This window comes from Peromyscus californicus, unplaced genomic scaffold (genome assembly GCF_007827085.1).
Source record: "Peromyscus californicus insignis strain IS unplaced genomic scaffold, ASM782708v3 Scaffold_13__1_contigs__length_99412109, whole genome shotgun sequence".
Lineage (NCBI taxonomy): Eukaryota > Metazoa > Chordata > Mammalia > Rodentia > Cricetidae > Peromyscus > Peromyscus californicus.
In genome coordinates, this window is record NW_026294424.1 from 24,769,279 (window position 1) to 24,785,805 (window position 16,527).

Sequence of the window (16,527 nt, forward strand, 5' to 3'; positions counted from 1 at the left end):
TAGATTACAGCTTTCATTTGTTTGAGCTGTTCTGGCCCAAGCTTAATGCCTGAAAAGTTTTGTTTTGTTTTCATATTTGCTTTTATTTTGACTAGTGATTTTTGTCTCAGGGAGACTATAGATCTTAATGGATAACTAAATACAGTTAGTATACTTCTGTAGGTTGTTAGCAATGCATTTCCACACTTCATAATTGAAGCTTTAATTTTTATTCTGGTAGGCTCACAGCTGGCAACCTGGAATAAAAAATCCATACCGTGGTGTTGTTGTTTGGCCTGTTCCTGAGAACATTGAAATCACTGTGACACTTTTTAAGGTAAGTTCTTGTATAATCTAAGTTTATAAGTTGCATCTGTATGTGCTTCTGTATACAGATTACAACACTATTCTTGTATGCATTTGTGTTTCATCTGCTTACCCAATTGCATCATTTCCAAGGAAGAAATTTGTACATGGTAAATGCATCCCAGAATTTCAAGATCTATAGAGGCCCATGGGCCCACTTTTTCCTGTATCCTACTCATAGGAATCTTTAAAATGCCTTTCCTGTGCAAAGCTGAGGTTTGTGAAAGCTTTATTCTGCTCCTCATTTTGTTGGCTTTCTTTGGTAACAATTTGCTTTAAAATCAGTACTCATATTGCTGTTAATATAACATGATATTGTAGTTTTTTTTTTTTTACTCTTTGGGGGCCTGCTACCCAGTTCCCAGACAAATACACAGAGACATATTCTTATTTATGAATGCTAAACCTTAGCTTGGCTTGTTTCTAGACAGCTTTTCTTAACGTAAATTATCCCATCTAACTTTAGCCTCTGGACTTTTTAGCCTTTCTATATTCTTTATGCCTTTTTTCCCTTCATACTCCATGGCTGACTGGGTGGCTGGGTGGCAGGCCCCTGGCATCCTCCTCTCCTTCTCCTTTTCTCACCCTTCCCTCTTCTCTCTTTTTCTCCTGTTTATTCTTTCTGCCTGGTCTATCCCTCTCCTGTCTTGCTATTTGTCATTCAGCTCTTTATTAGACCAATCAGGTGTTTTAGACAGGCACAGTAACACAGCTTCACAGAGTTAAACAAATGCAACATAAAAAGAATGTAAGACATCTTTGCATCATTAAACAAATGTTCCACGGCATAAACAAATGTAACACATCTTAAAATAATATTCCACAACATGATATATTTAAAATTAATAGCTGGTCAATTGCTTCTTGGCCTTTTGGTCAAGATCATGTGTAATAGTTAGTAAATCTACATATACACACACATATTTTGCAAATATATATGTATGTATACATGGATTTATATACTGTGACAGGGTCTCACTAGGTAGCCCTGGTTGAACTGGAACTTATTTTTGCTGGCCTCAAATCCTCAAAAATCTGCTGAACTCTGCCGCTGCTGAGCTTAAAGTCATGTGCCACCAAGCCCACTAGTTAATGTATTTTATTAACATTGAGTTTTCTTAAAATTTGTCTTATTTCTTTAAATGTCATAAAATATTCAATACATGCGATAATTAAGCATCAATTTACTAACCGATTTTCCTGCTCTCAAGAAACAATGGGGACAAATTATGGCCTATTATGAGTCTTTTGGAAAGTGGTGGAATCAGAAAACAAATGCTTGCCAAACCTGATAGTACAGGCCTAAGTTCTAGGTACCCAAGGGACTTGACAGAGAAGGATCACAATTTCAAGGCCTGCCCAAGCCACAGAGTGAGTTCAAGGCCAGCCTGGGTAAATTAAGACCCTGTCTCAAAATAGAATAAAGAGGCTTGGCATGGTGTAGCATGCCTATAATTCCAGTGCTTCCAGGAGTTCAAAGACATTTTCTACTATGTGTTGAGGCCAGCCTTGAGCTAAGTGGGACCCATCTCAAAAATGGCTGGGGGCATGGGGAAGGTGGGATAGTAAAAGAGGGGTGTGTGAGGATGGAATGGCTGGCTAAGGAAAAGGATGTGGGGACTCGGCTCAGGGACAGAGTACTTATGTAGGATGCTTGACTCCCTAGGTTCGATATTTAGGAATACACATACACACACACACCATTACTTCTCTGAATGATTCATGTTGAAGTTGTTTTTACAGAGTGTTGGAAGGAGGAGGTATCCACTAAATGCCTTAGGACAAGTAAGTAAGAGAAGTGAAATTAAAGTAGAGCTCAGAATGTGAAGCCCGTGTAAAACTGCTTCTGATTTTGTGACCAAGCATATGGATTCTTCTCTTGTTAGTCAGACTGCTCTTGTAGCTGTGACAGATATCTGAGAGAAACAACTTGAAGGAGGAAAGACTGTGTGTGTGTGTGTGTGTGTGTGTGTGTGTGTGGTGCTTGTCATATATGTCCCACACACATACATTGTTGGTGGTGACACCATCATCTCTTTAATTTGCTTAGGGAAAAATAAGAGACGAAGCAGTAGCAGCTTTTCTGTTTATCTTTTCTCCCAGAAGAGTCAGAATTGCCCTATTGCCCTTCTGCTGGCTGTCCTCAGAGGCTGCTAAGAAGCCCTTCTTTCCCATAATTCTCCTGCTGGAATGATAACCTAAATAAACATGGTAGTTAAGAGTGATACTTCTGGAGTCTCTGCCTACATCAGTTCATTTAATTCTCAACATAGCTCCAAGGTTCTATCAACATTTCCATTTTACTGATAAGGGAGCTAAGACCAGTGGGGAGCATAATTGTGGGGGACCAGCCCCCACACTTATTTACCCCAGATACTCATGAGGAGTGAGGGATAAGAGACTTAAGTTAGAAACAGAGAAAACACAGGATAGACTCGGGTGGGCCTGGATCCTTATGCACCGCCCCAGAACTTTATTCCAAAGGTCTGTTTATAACAATGCCAAGGGGCGGAGCAAAAGATCTCTCCCTTGGTAGTTGCAGTCACCTGGTACCCAGGCTCATGGCCCAATCAACCTCTTATGCAGTTCTGTTGGGTACAGCCACTAGGAAACCTAATGTCTCCAAATACCTTGAGTTGACCCTATTCTTTCCTCTAGACCAGAGTGGTTCTCAACTGTGGGTTGTGACCCCCTTTGGAGTCGCATATCAGATATCCTGCACATCAGTAATGTTATGATTCATAATAGTAGCAAAATTACAGTTATGAAGTAGCAACGAAATAATTTTATGGTTGGGGTTCCCACAACATGAAGAACTGTATTAAAGGGTCTCAGCATTAGGAAGGTTGAGGACCACAGGTCTATACTGTACTACCTCTGCAATAATGGGTTATAAATATTTACTATAACAGCAAGATCTCTGATATGCTTGAGGAAGACTTTTAAGTAATCTCATCAAATAAATTTCTTGGTTTAGTCTGCTCATATTGGTAAAAAAATGAGTAGACAAAGTCATACAGTGTTTTGTATTTATTTTTAATGGCAGAGAACAGGGAATGGAGTTGGAACAGTTCATAGCCATCTGTTTGGGGAACTGACAGTATGAGTCTGAGTTGAAAGTAGCTGTTAAAATTTGTTGCTTGCAAGATTAGGAGTTAAGTGTGGCTTGTCGTTCCAATGTGGGATGTGCTCCTCACTCAGCTTTCATGCCTTTCAGCGTTAAGATGTAGGGAAGATGCCCCTAACCTCCTCCTTCCTAGTCTGCAGTATCAAACATGTCTACTCAATTATATTATTGGGGCAACCTTGTAACCTTTTCCAATATTTAGATGAGTATTTTCAGTGGATCCTTTATCTTCCACATCACCCAGAATTCAGATAGAAAAACAAACAAAATGAAGCAACTTGATTCTTTCATGGTAAATTTTGGATCTTGTTTTTGAACAGCACTTAAATATTCAAGCAAAAAATTTTTTCACTGTTAATTTAATTTTGAAATTGTAAATAGGAAAGGACTTCTCTGGCTCCATGACATTCACACAAGCAAACACACAGAGAAGTGCCTTTTGAGTTATTTATTTTGTAAAGATTTATTTATTTTTGTGTGTATGAGTATTTTGTCTACATCTCTTGTGTACCATGTGTATGCTGCCTGTGGATGGCATGAATCTCCTGGCACTGGCATTCCAGATAGTCTGAGGTACCATGTGGGTGCTGAGGTCCTCTGGAAGAGCAGCAACCAGTTCTCTTAACTGTTGGGAAATCACTCCAGAACCCCTAATTAAAAAAAAAAATCTATCTAATCTATCTATCTATCTATCTATCTATCTATCTATCTATCTATCTATCTATCTATCTATCTATCTATCTATCTATGGTGTTTGCCTGAATGTATGATGTATGTCTGCACTGTGTGCATGGCTGGTGCTAAGAAGGACAGAGGAGGGTGCTGGGTCCTCTGGACAGTAAGTTACAGATGGTTCTGAGCTACCTTATTGGCAGCTGGGATTTGAACCTGGGTCCCTTGGAAGAGCAACCAGTACTCTTAGCTGCTGAGCCATCTCCCTAGGAAATACTTTTTAAGAAAGTTATCAGTGTGTTTCACCTCTGTGTTTAACCAAAAGTTGATTTCTTTAGATTACATGCCTGTTTTTGAAAATGTAACTAAATTGAAAATAAATATGGCTAGTAAAAAATTTAAAAGCATTTCAGATTTTCAGAAGGGAAATGGCTCTTTATATTATTAGTGCAGAAGTAAGAAAGTTGACAACAGTTAGAGGTAACTAAAGAAGGCTTAATTAATTACAAATGTTTTGTCTGGGCCATAATAAAATAATTCTGTAGATATCCATTTTAAAGTGCCTGAGAAATGAATGTTGTTGTTGCTGCTTTCACATCATATGCTGAAATTTCCTATCAGGTTATTTCTTTGCCCCAATGAAATTACTCCTCAAAAACTGTTTTAGATCTACTACGTCATCTGCGTCTTACAGATGTCTTATTTGCTTTAAATAGTGAAGTATATCAGTGTGTGAAGGCACTGTTAAATATTTGTCAATTTATGTGGCATTTATTCCTGAATTCCTTTGTCCCGTGTTCTTGAGGCTGCAGCTCAGTGATGAAACTGAATCTGCAGTGGATAAAAGTCGTGGATCTGGAGCTCTAATATAGCTTTAACATCTGGACTGCTTCAGTCCTCTGCACAGTTAATGGTGGTAAAAACAGGACCTGTCTCAGAAGTTGCACATTAACTGGGACACAGTGAGTGCTCAATAACTATTTCTGTGTTGCTGGGACTAACTGTGCTGCATTTCTGAAAACAAAAACAGCAAAGATGAAAACTAACAGGCTGGAGGCTGGAAGGATGGCTGTCCTCAGTGTTGTGTCGTGCTATTGCTTAGCCTCTGAGTAGTACTGTTTGTGTCCTAAATCAATTATAAAAAGCTCTTCCAGTCTTTACAGTCATTTCTTTCATAACCTAGTTCTCGGGTAGGCCCAAATGGAAAAAGATAGCAAGTAGAATTTTCAATTTTCATTTTCCTTCTACCCAGTCTAGTCCTCTCTCCGTTTGCCACCAACACCAAGGACTCTCTGTGGTGGGGTTGTATCTTACCAGTAAGAATCTACTCATGGAAGCAGTTGTGCTGACCACACACCACCGTGTTCTGAGCACACCACCATGCCATTACATGCAAACTAAGAAGTTTGGAATTGTTTTCAAGGTATCCTGGATTGACAGTAGAGTCTTGTACATGCTGAGCAAGTGTTCTATCATTGAGCTGCATCTCTAGCCCTTTTTATTTGTATTTTTTATTTTGAGACAGGGTCTCACAGAGTTACTCTCATTCAGTGACCCAGGCAGGTCTGAAATTGTGATTCTCCTGCCTCAGTCTCCTGAGGAGACCTGTGCCACTAGGACTGGTTGAAGTCTGGGGTTTATCGCATGTGTTGTAAGGGACTAAAGGAAGTGTAGGTCATGCTAACATGGTCGGAGTGTGGCCTGTGAATTAATCTGTGAGTGAAAGGTAAATGAATTGAGAGACCGTTGAAGCCACTCTTACCTTGAGATAGCCAGGACGGAAACTCAGTTGTGACCATAGTATTGTGGGGGATTTATTAAGGCAACTCCATGTAGTTAAAAAGGAGGTTTATTTTGGGGTAACTTACAGCCAGTAAAGGGGTTGGTTACAGGATCCGGGAGAGGTGAGGTGCAGTCCAGTGGTGTTCTCTGGAGAACTCTGCTCAGTCTACCATCCAGCATCCAGGAGCACAAGGGACCAAAAGACCCAGCACATCCGGATCTTGAGTCTTAAGGGCTCCCATCTCGGCCCCGCCCCAGGGGCAGGTCATAGGTAGGCGTGGCAGTTACCAGAAGCCTCACTAGGGGTACTACTTTCGAGTCAAAGCTGGAACAGCTACCCACTACATCTCCCCCTTTTGTCTTAATAAGAAAGTTCTAACCTAATACAAAACTATATACAATAGGAATGATTATCAAATATTGTCCAGGAGGAATAAGGGATAATGACCTAGACAAGATGAAACTACAACCAACACAAACAATATCAAACAAGAGACACATACTGAAATCCAGAGAATTCTGGAGCATAGGTAAATGGCATGTTGCAAAGATCATTCCAAAAGGTGTCCTTCCTAAAGAACCCAAATCTAATACTTAATATGTTCTAGCTAAGATACAAGAAGATTGTAACTATAACTGTTAGTCTTCAATCCCATCAAAGACCTGAGAAGGAATATAATAATACCTGAGAAATGGGAGAAGGATGCAAGCAACTTTTGGGAGTCTTGCAAGAGTATGCAGAGACAGCTGGCAGCCTGGACAGTCACCTACAGCATTGTTGGTGCATTCAAATTGGCTACAGGCCTAGAGAATCTGTCAGACCATTTTTCTGTCAGCAGTCGAGGCAAGGGCAGTTCTTTGCCCAGTAGGCCGTTTTGTGCCAAGGTGAAGACAGACTTCCAAACGGAAATGTCTCAGAAGCCCAACATTCTCATAGGATCAGATCAGTGCTGCCAGGAGCAATTGTGTCTCATGTCAACAGAATTCCAAGTTATCAGAGCATTTAAATGCTATATTCTCTAGGTCTATAAAGTGTTTGAAGACTACCTATCCATCTGACATATGTTTCTGTAAGTCTGGAGAACCTAACTAACATAACTATAGAGATGACAAGCATAGGTGACTATAAATCTGTAAGTCTTATCTACCTAGATAACCTAAGGGTAAGGCTTCACATAAACAGGGTAAATAGTCTGTAAACTAATGTACAGTAAAAGGACAATGACCTCAAAATTGTGACAATATACAAAATAGTTAAGGCAGAGGTAGGAATGTATAGTACAACATGCAATATGACAATAATTCTAAATATGTATCAATATACCAAGTAGCCTAAACAGAGGTAGAACATACAGACAGTATGATAAATATAATTTTACATTTGTATAAATATACAAAACATTTCAAATAAGAGTAGAAATATATGTACATTACAACAATATGGTTCTGTATTTTTATCAATATACAAATTATCTTGAATAAGAATATAAAAATAGTTTACATTTGTATCAGTATATAAGAATCCATAACTGCAATTTGTCTAAGGCTGGTATTTTAATAAATTATTTTACTAGTGTATACAATAATCGACCTTAATATCCTATACCTATCCATTCCCCTTTTTCTTTTCTTAAGGGGAATCCCGAGTCCAATGTTTTCTTCTACCCCCAACCCTATAACCATTATCCATGATCCTCAGAAACATGAAACCTTTGGGAAAAAAGGGTCTCCTTTTCTTAGAATTGCTTCCTGCTGTTCAGGGGGTGAAGGTATCTCTGTGGAGTCCTGTAAGAAGGCTCAGATAGTTAAGTCTCAGTTGGACTAACTGTAGATTCTACAGTCAGTCTCAGAGTAATGGGTAAGACTGTCTGAGATTGTGGCTAGAAGTGTAGTATAATGATGAGTACCATGGCATCATTCTGGACTGGGTAGAGTTGTTTTGTGGGGCTCCTTCTTCCTTCTGGAGTCTTCAGAGATTGCTATTGGAAAAACTTATTTTTTACTGTGAAAAACTTAAACATTATTAATATCAAAATGGGAAGTTTGGGTTTAAAGATAGCATGACATGTAAGAAAGGTTCTGAGAAATCAAGAATAAGCATGGAGAGAATTAAAATCTTAAAGATAATTGTCCCTTTTTATTGGTTTTCTTCTGTCCCATACCAGGTGGCTCTTCTGATATGAGACAGAATCTCTCAACCTTTTCTTTTAGGAATATGCTTGGGTTTAGAGAAGGAGTGAGCCAATTCCAACCCCCAAACCAGTTTGGTGTATAATTGAGTCGGAACCACAACTTTTCTAGAATTAAAGAGATATAGATGGTAGGCAGTGAGATGTTACCTGGTGTAGATTGGTACCAATAAATTCTTTCTTTCTACTGTAGATGTCTGGATGTCCAAGACCTTATGATTTCTGGAAGATGGATATTTCTATTATCCTGTAAAGAGAAAAACAGAACCCTACCCCAACCCTTGTTTGTTAAATTTTTCTTACTACTTGTAGAGATGTCACAATGGTGGATGAGCTTTTATTTCTCCTCATCAAGGGGTTTCTTCTGTTCGAATCAAATTTCTATTAATTTTGTTGGTATCCATAGCTTTTCTTCTCTTGCAGAAACAAAAGCAAAACCCCTTCCCAATCATAGGACATATCCTGGTTTCCATTCTGAGGGCAACACATCTTTGAAATAAATTGGTTGATTTAGCTCAGAAGTTTTGTCTGTCTGTTGTCCAATGTCTCTCCACAGCTGTTGTTCCTTTCTCATCAGCACTGAGAAAATTCAAGGTTAATAAAGTATTATGCAATCTATTTCTAGGAGTCATTGTTACCTGTTGCTGTTTATTTAGCATATCCTTTAAAGTTTGATTGGATCTTTCTATGACTGCTTGGCCTGTGGGATTGTGTGGTGTACCTATAACATGCTTTATATTGTAATAAGCAGAAAACTGTCTCATTTTATTGGAGACATATGCTGGGGCATTGTCTGTCTTAATTTGTACAGGTATTCCCACGATGGCCATAGCTTCTAATAGGTGTGTAATCACAGAATCAGCCTTTTCAGAACTCATAGAAGTTGCTCACTGAAATCCTGAATAGGTGTCAATGGTATGGTGTACATACTTTAATCTTTCAAATTCTGTGAAAGGAAACACATTCATCTGCCAAATTTTATTTTATTTTTTGTATACCTTTTGGATTGCTCCCTGCAGGTAATGGAGTTTGGTTATAGAAGGAACAAGTAGGGGATATATATATGATTTTTTTGTCTGGGGTTTTTTTTTTTTTTTTTTACAGTATCCTTGGCTTGTTGCCAAGTGATGGAGAAATCCTTCTTCAAACCTTTGCTATTTACATGGTGTTTCTTATGAAATTCTGAGGCTTCTAGCCCATTACCTATTAGTAACTGATCAATCTCATCATTACCTTGTGCTAGAGGTTCTGGCAGACCCATATGGGATCTGATATGTGTTTATATATATAGGATATTCCCTATTTCTGATGATTTCCTGCAATTGTATGAATAATGAAGTTAATTCTGTATTATCAGGAATAAATTCAGCAGTTTCAATATATAAAACAACTCACTCTGCATATTGAGATTCAGTGACTATATTGAGGGGTTCTGTGAAGTCCATCAGTACCATAAAAATGGCATACAGTTCTGCTTTTTGTACAAAGTTGTATGGATTTTGAACCACTTTATTTAAGTCCCCTGATTTGTATCCTGCTTTCTCTGATTTATTTGTATCAGTATACAATATGAGGACTCCAGAAATTGGCTTTTGTCATACAATGTGAGGAAGGACCCATTCAGTCTTCTTTTTGAATTCTATTCTCTTGCTTTTGGGATAACGGTTGCTAATCTCTCCCAAAAAGTTACTACAGGCTCTCTGCCAGTATTCATTATCTTTCCATAGTGAGGAAATTTCCTCATTAGTTAAAGGTACAACAATTTCTTCTGGGTCCATTCCTGTCAACTGGCAAAGTCTTAATTTTCCTTTTTGAATCAAATCAGAGATCTTTTCTATATGTCATTAACTTATTTGGTTTATGTGGTAGAAATATCCATTCCAATATAAATATCTTCCCTCTGCATCAAAATATGTGTGGGAGAATATCAAGAGGGGAGTATGACCAGAATACATTTAAGTTCTGGATTCACACGATCCACATGTGCTTCTTGAATTGTCTTTTCTACTAGAGCCAATTCCTTTTCAGCTTCTGCTGATAATTATCTTGGACTATGTAATTCTTTGTCTCCTTTTAGAATACTAGTCAAATTTTGTAGTCTATCTTTGGGTATTCCCATGATACCCAGTAAGTTGGAAATGCTTCCTAACAATTTTTGAAAATCATTTTAAGAGTCTGCAATTGACCTCTCCTTAGTCGTCCTTTTTGGGATCTAATTTTTTGTAGCTCTATCTTATATCCTAAGTAATTAATAGAATCTCTTCTTTGTATTTTTTAGGAACAATTTGTAGTCCCCAGTGAGGCAAAACTTCTTTTTTATTTCTTTAAACATGCTTTCTGATGTGCCTAACATTGGATCAGCTAATAAGATATCCATATAATGATAAATTATGGATTGTGGAAACTTCACATGAATTATCTCCAATGGTTTTTGCACAAAATATTGGTACAGGGTAGGGCTGTTTAACATTCCCTGTGGGAGGACCTCCCATTGATAATCTCTTGACTGCCTGGGAATTGTTATAATTAGGCACTTTGAAGGCAATTTTTTCTGTATCATTTTCTTGTAAGGATATGGTAAAGAAACTTTTTTAAGTCAATAACTATTATAGGCCATTCTTTGAGTAGCAGAGAGGGCAAGGGCATCCCATTCTGTAGGGAGCCCATGGGCTGAATTACTTTATTAATAGCTCTCAGATCTGTCAACATTTTCCAATTACCAAACTGTTTAAAATAACAAATACAGGAGAATTCCAAAGACTGGTAGAATCTTCAATGTGTTGAACATTTAACTGCTCTTGAACCAGCTGTTCTAAAGCTTGTAGCTTCTCTTTTGTCAAAGGCCATTGTTCAACCCAGACAGGTTTATTAGTTTATTAGCCATTTTAAAGGTAAGGCAGTTGGTACTTCTGAGAGTTCAACAGCAGTTGTATTCTGTTTATATACAGCTTGAACAGTTGGTGACTCTTTTTTATAGCATGTTATGATATTATTTTTAGAAACATGCATTGGTCTGTGTTCCTTTTCTAGGAGTGTAGGAATTTTAATCTGAGTATTCTTCTGTAACAGATCTCGGCCTCAAAGATTCACTGCTACATTTGCTACATATGGCTTCAGCCTTCCTCGCTGTCCTTCTGGCTCTATGCATTCAACCCATCTCGAACTCTGTTTTATTTGAGATAGGGTTCCAACCCCTAGAAATTGGACATCTACCTCTTGAAGAGGCTAATTTGGATGCCATGATTTTGGTGTAATTATAGTCACATCCATACCTGTGTCTACCAGGCCGTCCAGAACAATGCCATTATTTGAATTCTAAGCTTTGGTCTTTGTTCATTTATGGAAGTCTGTCAAAATATTCATTTTATTGTTTTCTTTGGAATTTTTGATTAATCTATCAGAGCTGTTCTATTATCTAGTGTAGTATTGTTCTTTACATTAGGCATTGGTTTATTTAATTGACCTGGAGAAGAATTTCCTATACAGTGGCTGGGAAGTGTTTGGACCATGTTTGATTTGGGAGCCTGTAAGAGGCCCCCTGAGGTATTTCTCGCTGGTAAAATGGTCCCTCATATATCTATTATTGATCTGCACTCATTGGTCTAGTATCGTCCTTTGCCATATCTTCTACATAATCCAGAAGTTTGGGGTCTCCTGTTTGGGTTATTTCTATAAGGAGTATTACTTGTAGGAGCTCCCCATGTACAGTTTTTACTTATATGACTTCGTATACCACATTTAAAACATTTGGCACCATGGGACCTTCTTCCACCTCTGGGAATTGTCTCTCCTATTGAAGCCACATTACTATAGTTAAGAGACTCAACACCATTAGTATACTGAATCTGTTCTTTTAAAGGAGCTGATCTGACCTTTAATGGCATAAGTATTCTTTTGCATTCTGTATTAGCATTGTTGAACGCCAAGGACTCAGTTAATACTTATCTTAATTCTTTATCTGACACAGCTTTCATTATAACTGTGGTCAGCCTTTGTAAAAAATCAGTGAAAGGTTCTTGCAGTCCCTGAAATACCTTTGTGTATACCTCAGTTGGTTTTTCTGGTTCTGGATTTTTTTCCCCCAAGCATTTAGAGCTGCTGTACAGCATAGGGATATTGTATGCTCATCATAAGTGGCTTGTACGTTCCTATCAGCAAAATGTACCTCACCAAAAATTTGATCTTGGGAGATCTCAACACCTCTTTGTTGCTTTGTTTGCTCTATATTTCTTGTATATTTCTATATACTTTGTTGCTGTATATTTCTTGCCTTTTCTCTCAACCATCTTTTCCATTGTAACTGCTGGCTATATTCTAGAACAGCTGAAATTAACTGATTCCAGTCATCTGGAATGACTCTTTGTGAGGTAGATCATGAATTTAACATGTCTTACATATGTTGAGTGTATTCTATATGTGACTATTGCTTCTTTCATAGATTTAAAAAAATCTCTCATCGAAATCGGTTGTAATGTATATTCCACGAAGGCTCAGGGTGTCTGTCATGTGCTGGCCTCTCCTGGATAATGACAGGATAAGCCATTGTATGAGAGCCATCTGGAGATGTTATGACCTGTATGGTCTTGCCCTTCTACTTATTAGGTCCCTTGTCTCATTTACTGAGAGTTTCTTCCAGGCTTGCAAATGAGCACCTAGAGTCTGTTCTAGGGAGTGAACCTCCTCTATTGCAAGGGATTCCAGATTTCTCATGGAGTCATGCAACTTTTTATGTTCTTCTGAAACATATCATTCCATAGAACTTATTTTATCAGTTAATGATAATCTTTCTTCCTTGTAAAGTGTCTGAGTAGCAATAGCTTCACCCTGGAGAGTTATTGTTCTATCCATTAAGTATTCATATTTATTATCAATAAAATCAAATTTGGCTATACATTTATTATTAATGGACTGAAGTTCTTGTATTAAGTTAGCAGTTTCCAAACTAAGAAGCCTGTTTTGTAAATTTTTATTACTATTTTGTAAATCCTTGTTAGCAGATTCCAGAGAAAGAATCTTTTATGTAAGCTTTCATTGCTATCTTTTAAAGTCTGTATCAGTCCCAATAATGACTCATCTTTGTTATTATTATTAAACCAGTATTTGAATGCTGTGTGAATTATTATGGTAAATGCCAAAATGTTACAGGCCACATAGGCCTTAGGAAGGTCATATATTTCCAGGAAAATGTCATTCATGTTTTTAAATTCTTGTGAAGTAATTTTTCATCCATATTATAAGAATTACTCAAAATTTGCTAGTCTGTTTCAAGGTGTAAAATTATCAAGTACTCTTACCTAAAGTAAAGCACTGGCTTGCTTATCTTACTGCCCTTGCGATGTTTTTTTTGGGTGTAGTAGTGCTTTTTGGCTAGCAGGTGTTGTTGTATACCAGCTGAAGGCTTTGGCTGGCGGCAGCTGCAGGTGGGAGTGTCCTGTGTGCCTGTGTGGAGGAGGTGCGGGATGCAGCAGCAAGGTGGCATAGGCAGATCTTCCTGTGACTCCCTGGAGCTTCAGGGCCTGGCTTGGCTTTCATGGTCTGCCTGGCCTTTCCCCTTTCCTCAGCCAAGAGGCGGGTGTGTGTGGTTGAGTGGCCTGAGCTCAGTGCATACAGAACTCCAGGCAGCAAGGATGATGGCTGGCAGCTGTGGCTCCAAAACCCCCTCAGCGCCTCTGAGCCCCAGGAGCAGGTACCCTCAGAGCATCTACTTTAGCCAGACAGCCTCTGAGCAGCGTCTGGGTGAGACGGTGGGCGCCTTAGGTTCAGGTGGGAGCCAGCGGCAGGGGCGCGGGGAGGTGGGGGGGCTTTTCACTGGTCTTGGGCTAAGCTTACCAGGGGAGCTGGGTCTGCACTCAGCAGCTCCCTTGAGTGGGGAATGGAACCAGACTCACAGCAGAGGTGCTCCTTGGCCGTACAGAACTTGGCAGGCACATGCTGGCAAGCTGGGAGGGAGGGAGCAGTACCGGGCGATTATGGGGTGGTTATGAGCTGAACGGGTAAGCGCTTGGTCCCCAGGAGGGGTGGGAATTTTAAAAGAGGCAGGGAAGAAAACTGGGAAGTGTGGAAAGCGTGCCACAGCAGCCACAGAAGAAGCTGAGGGAGGAGGCCACCCAGGTGTTTGGAGTTTGCCCCACATGAGCGCCAGATAATGGGGGATTTATTAAGGTAACTCCATGTAGTTAAAAGGATGTTTATTTTGGGGTAACTTACAGCCAGTAAAGGGGTTGGTTACAGGATCCGGAAGAGGTGAGGTGTAGTCCAGTGGTGTTCTCTGGAGAACTCTGCTCAGTCTACCATCCAGCATCCAGGAGCACAAGGGATCAAGAGACCCAGCACATCCGGATCTTGGGTCTTAAGGGCTCCCATCTCGGCCCCGCCCCAGGGGCAGGTCATAGGTAGGCGTGGCAGTTACCAGAAGCCTCACTAGGGGTACTACTTTTGGGTCAAAGCTGAAACAACTACCCACTACACCATAGCAACAGAAGATTATGATATAAGATTATGAATAAGATGCTTTTCTGTGAGGAGCAGGTGGAGCTCCTGTACAGAGATACCGGAGTCCATCTCCATGTGGGTGTGCCTATTTTAGTCTGCTCTACTGAAATGCCATCGTACTGTGGCTATCTCCACACCTACCCCTCATACGTAGACTTGAATTTGAATACATTGAATATAAATGTCTTATGAGCCCACTATTTTCTTTCTCTTTTTAAAGTTATTGAATTATTTTTTCTTTGTATAATTTTTGATCACTTTGAAATGGATTTGAAAGAATGCCAATTCCTATATGAAGAATCTAGAACTTAAAAGTTACAATATTGCTATTTTTCTTGCCCCATGTCTTAGTTACTTCCCTTTTGCTATGATAATCTACCCTGACATCCCAACTTGAAGGAGAAGTTGTGCATGGTGGTGGGGAAGGCCTGCGGCAGGAACATCCATCCGCAGTCAGGAAGCAGAGGATGATGAATGCTCTGCCTTGTTCTCTGTGTGTTACACTCTGTTGCCTTTACTTCTAATCTGTAGAAATCACATAGTTCTGCTGAATCTGGGTATTTTGTCTCTTGTGAAACTTTTCCTCTTCATTTCTGCAAGATAAAATGTGTTGTTTTCTGATCTCCATCTTGGTCTTTTATTTCATTTATCATATGCTTATTCATAGTTGTGTATGGTCTTTGTCTCTAAATGCACGAACAAGTATGCATGAGCCCATAGCCTACTTCTGTAGTCTCTAGGGTAGTAGTCAGTATTTGTCAACTGAACAGACAGTATTGTACCTGGGTAGCAGGATCCCTCAACCCTGGATTCCTTAGGTCTTCTCTTGACAGAAGCGGGAAGAGGGCTGTCAACAGCTCATGTTGATTGGCTCTTTTGTCTGATTATGAAATCCCTCGGAATACTTGGAAATTCCAGGGGCTTACATAATCTCTGTATCAGAACACTGGCTTAAGGGAGGCATTTAGTTTCATATACAGGAGTTATAAAGGTAAGAGAAGGACTTTCTGTGAACACTTAGTATGTCAACGAAATACTAGTTGACTCACAGAGTTGTCTGTCTGTGATCATGTGTCTGTGTCTTGTCATAGATGTGGTACTGGGAGAGATGTGTCAACAAAAAGAAAAGAATTTCTCAATATAAAATAATGATTTTTTTAGAGAAATTACTCAGATAGTTTTCTTTAAAAAGTTATTGTGCTCCTTCCTTTTAAGAAGTTAGTAAAACTACAAACAAGCTTATTTGTATTTTCCTGATTGTATTAATTGGACTAAAGATAAGTGTTTTGTACTTCTCATAATTTGCTTTTGTTGCAGGATCCTCATGCAGAAGAATTTGAAGACAAAGAGTGGACATTTGTCATTGAGAATGTAAGTTGATGACACATACTCAGTGCTCTTTCACCTCCCTGTAATATTAAAGTGCATGAGCAGTTTGGTGATGGGAGAGATGTTACTTTATGAAAACGTCCTAGGGAATTTGTAGGTTTTAGAAGTTCTTATCGATAACAATTGATTATAAAATTTTTATGACAGAACTGTAAAAATCTTTAATGACAAACACACACACACACACACACACACACACACACACACACACACACACACACACACGATCTGTATTCTGTTTGGGACCTGAGGGCAAAGTCATTTACTTATCTTTTTTTTTTTTTTTTTTTTACATTTTATTTTATTTTTCATTTTGCATGCCAACCACAGTTCCCCCTTCCTCCCCTTCTCCTCCTCCCCTCTAAATCTGCCCCCTCTTCCCCCTACCCTACCCTCCATCCACTCCTCATAGGGGTCAGACCTCCCTTGGGTAGTCAGCCAAGGCTGGCATACCAAGTTGGGGCAGGACCAAGCCCCTCCTCCCGAATCAAGGCTGAACAAGGCATCCCACCATAGGGAATGGGCTATAAA

General features: G+C 39.2%; 1 protein-coding gene across 9 annotated transcripts in view; it reads left to right on the forward strand.

Moving 5' to 3' along the window:
* The window catches only part of Ehbp1 (EH domain binding protein 1), a 288,954-nt gene that overhangs the window by 39,379 nt on the left and 233,048 nt on the right, over positions 1-16,527 (forward strand). For all 9 annotated transcript variants that reach the window (XM_052734711.1, XM_052734717.1, XM_052734718.1 and 6 more), the window contains exons 4-5: positions 221-316; positions 15,925-15,978. In XM_052734711.1, coding sequence (XP_052590671.1) covers positions 221-316; positions 15,925-15,978 — 150 coding nt within the window. The remainder of the gene's footprint in view (positions 1-220; positions 317-15,924; positions 15,979-16,527) is intronic.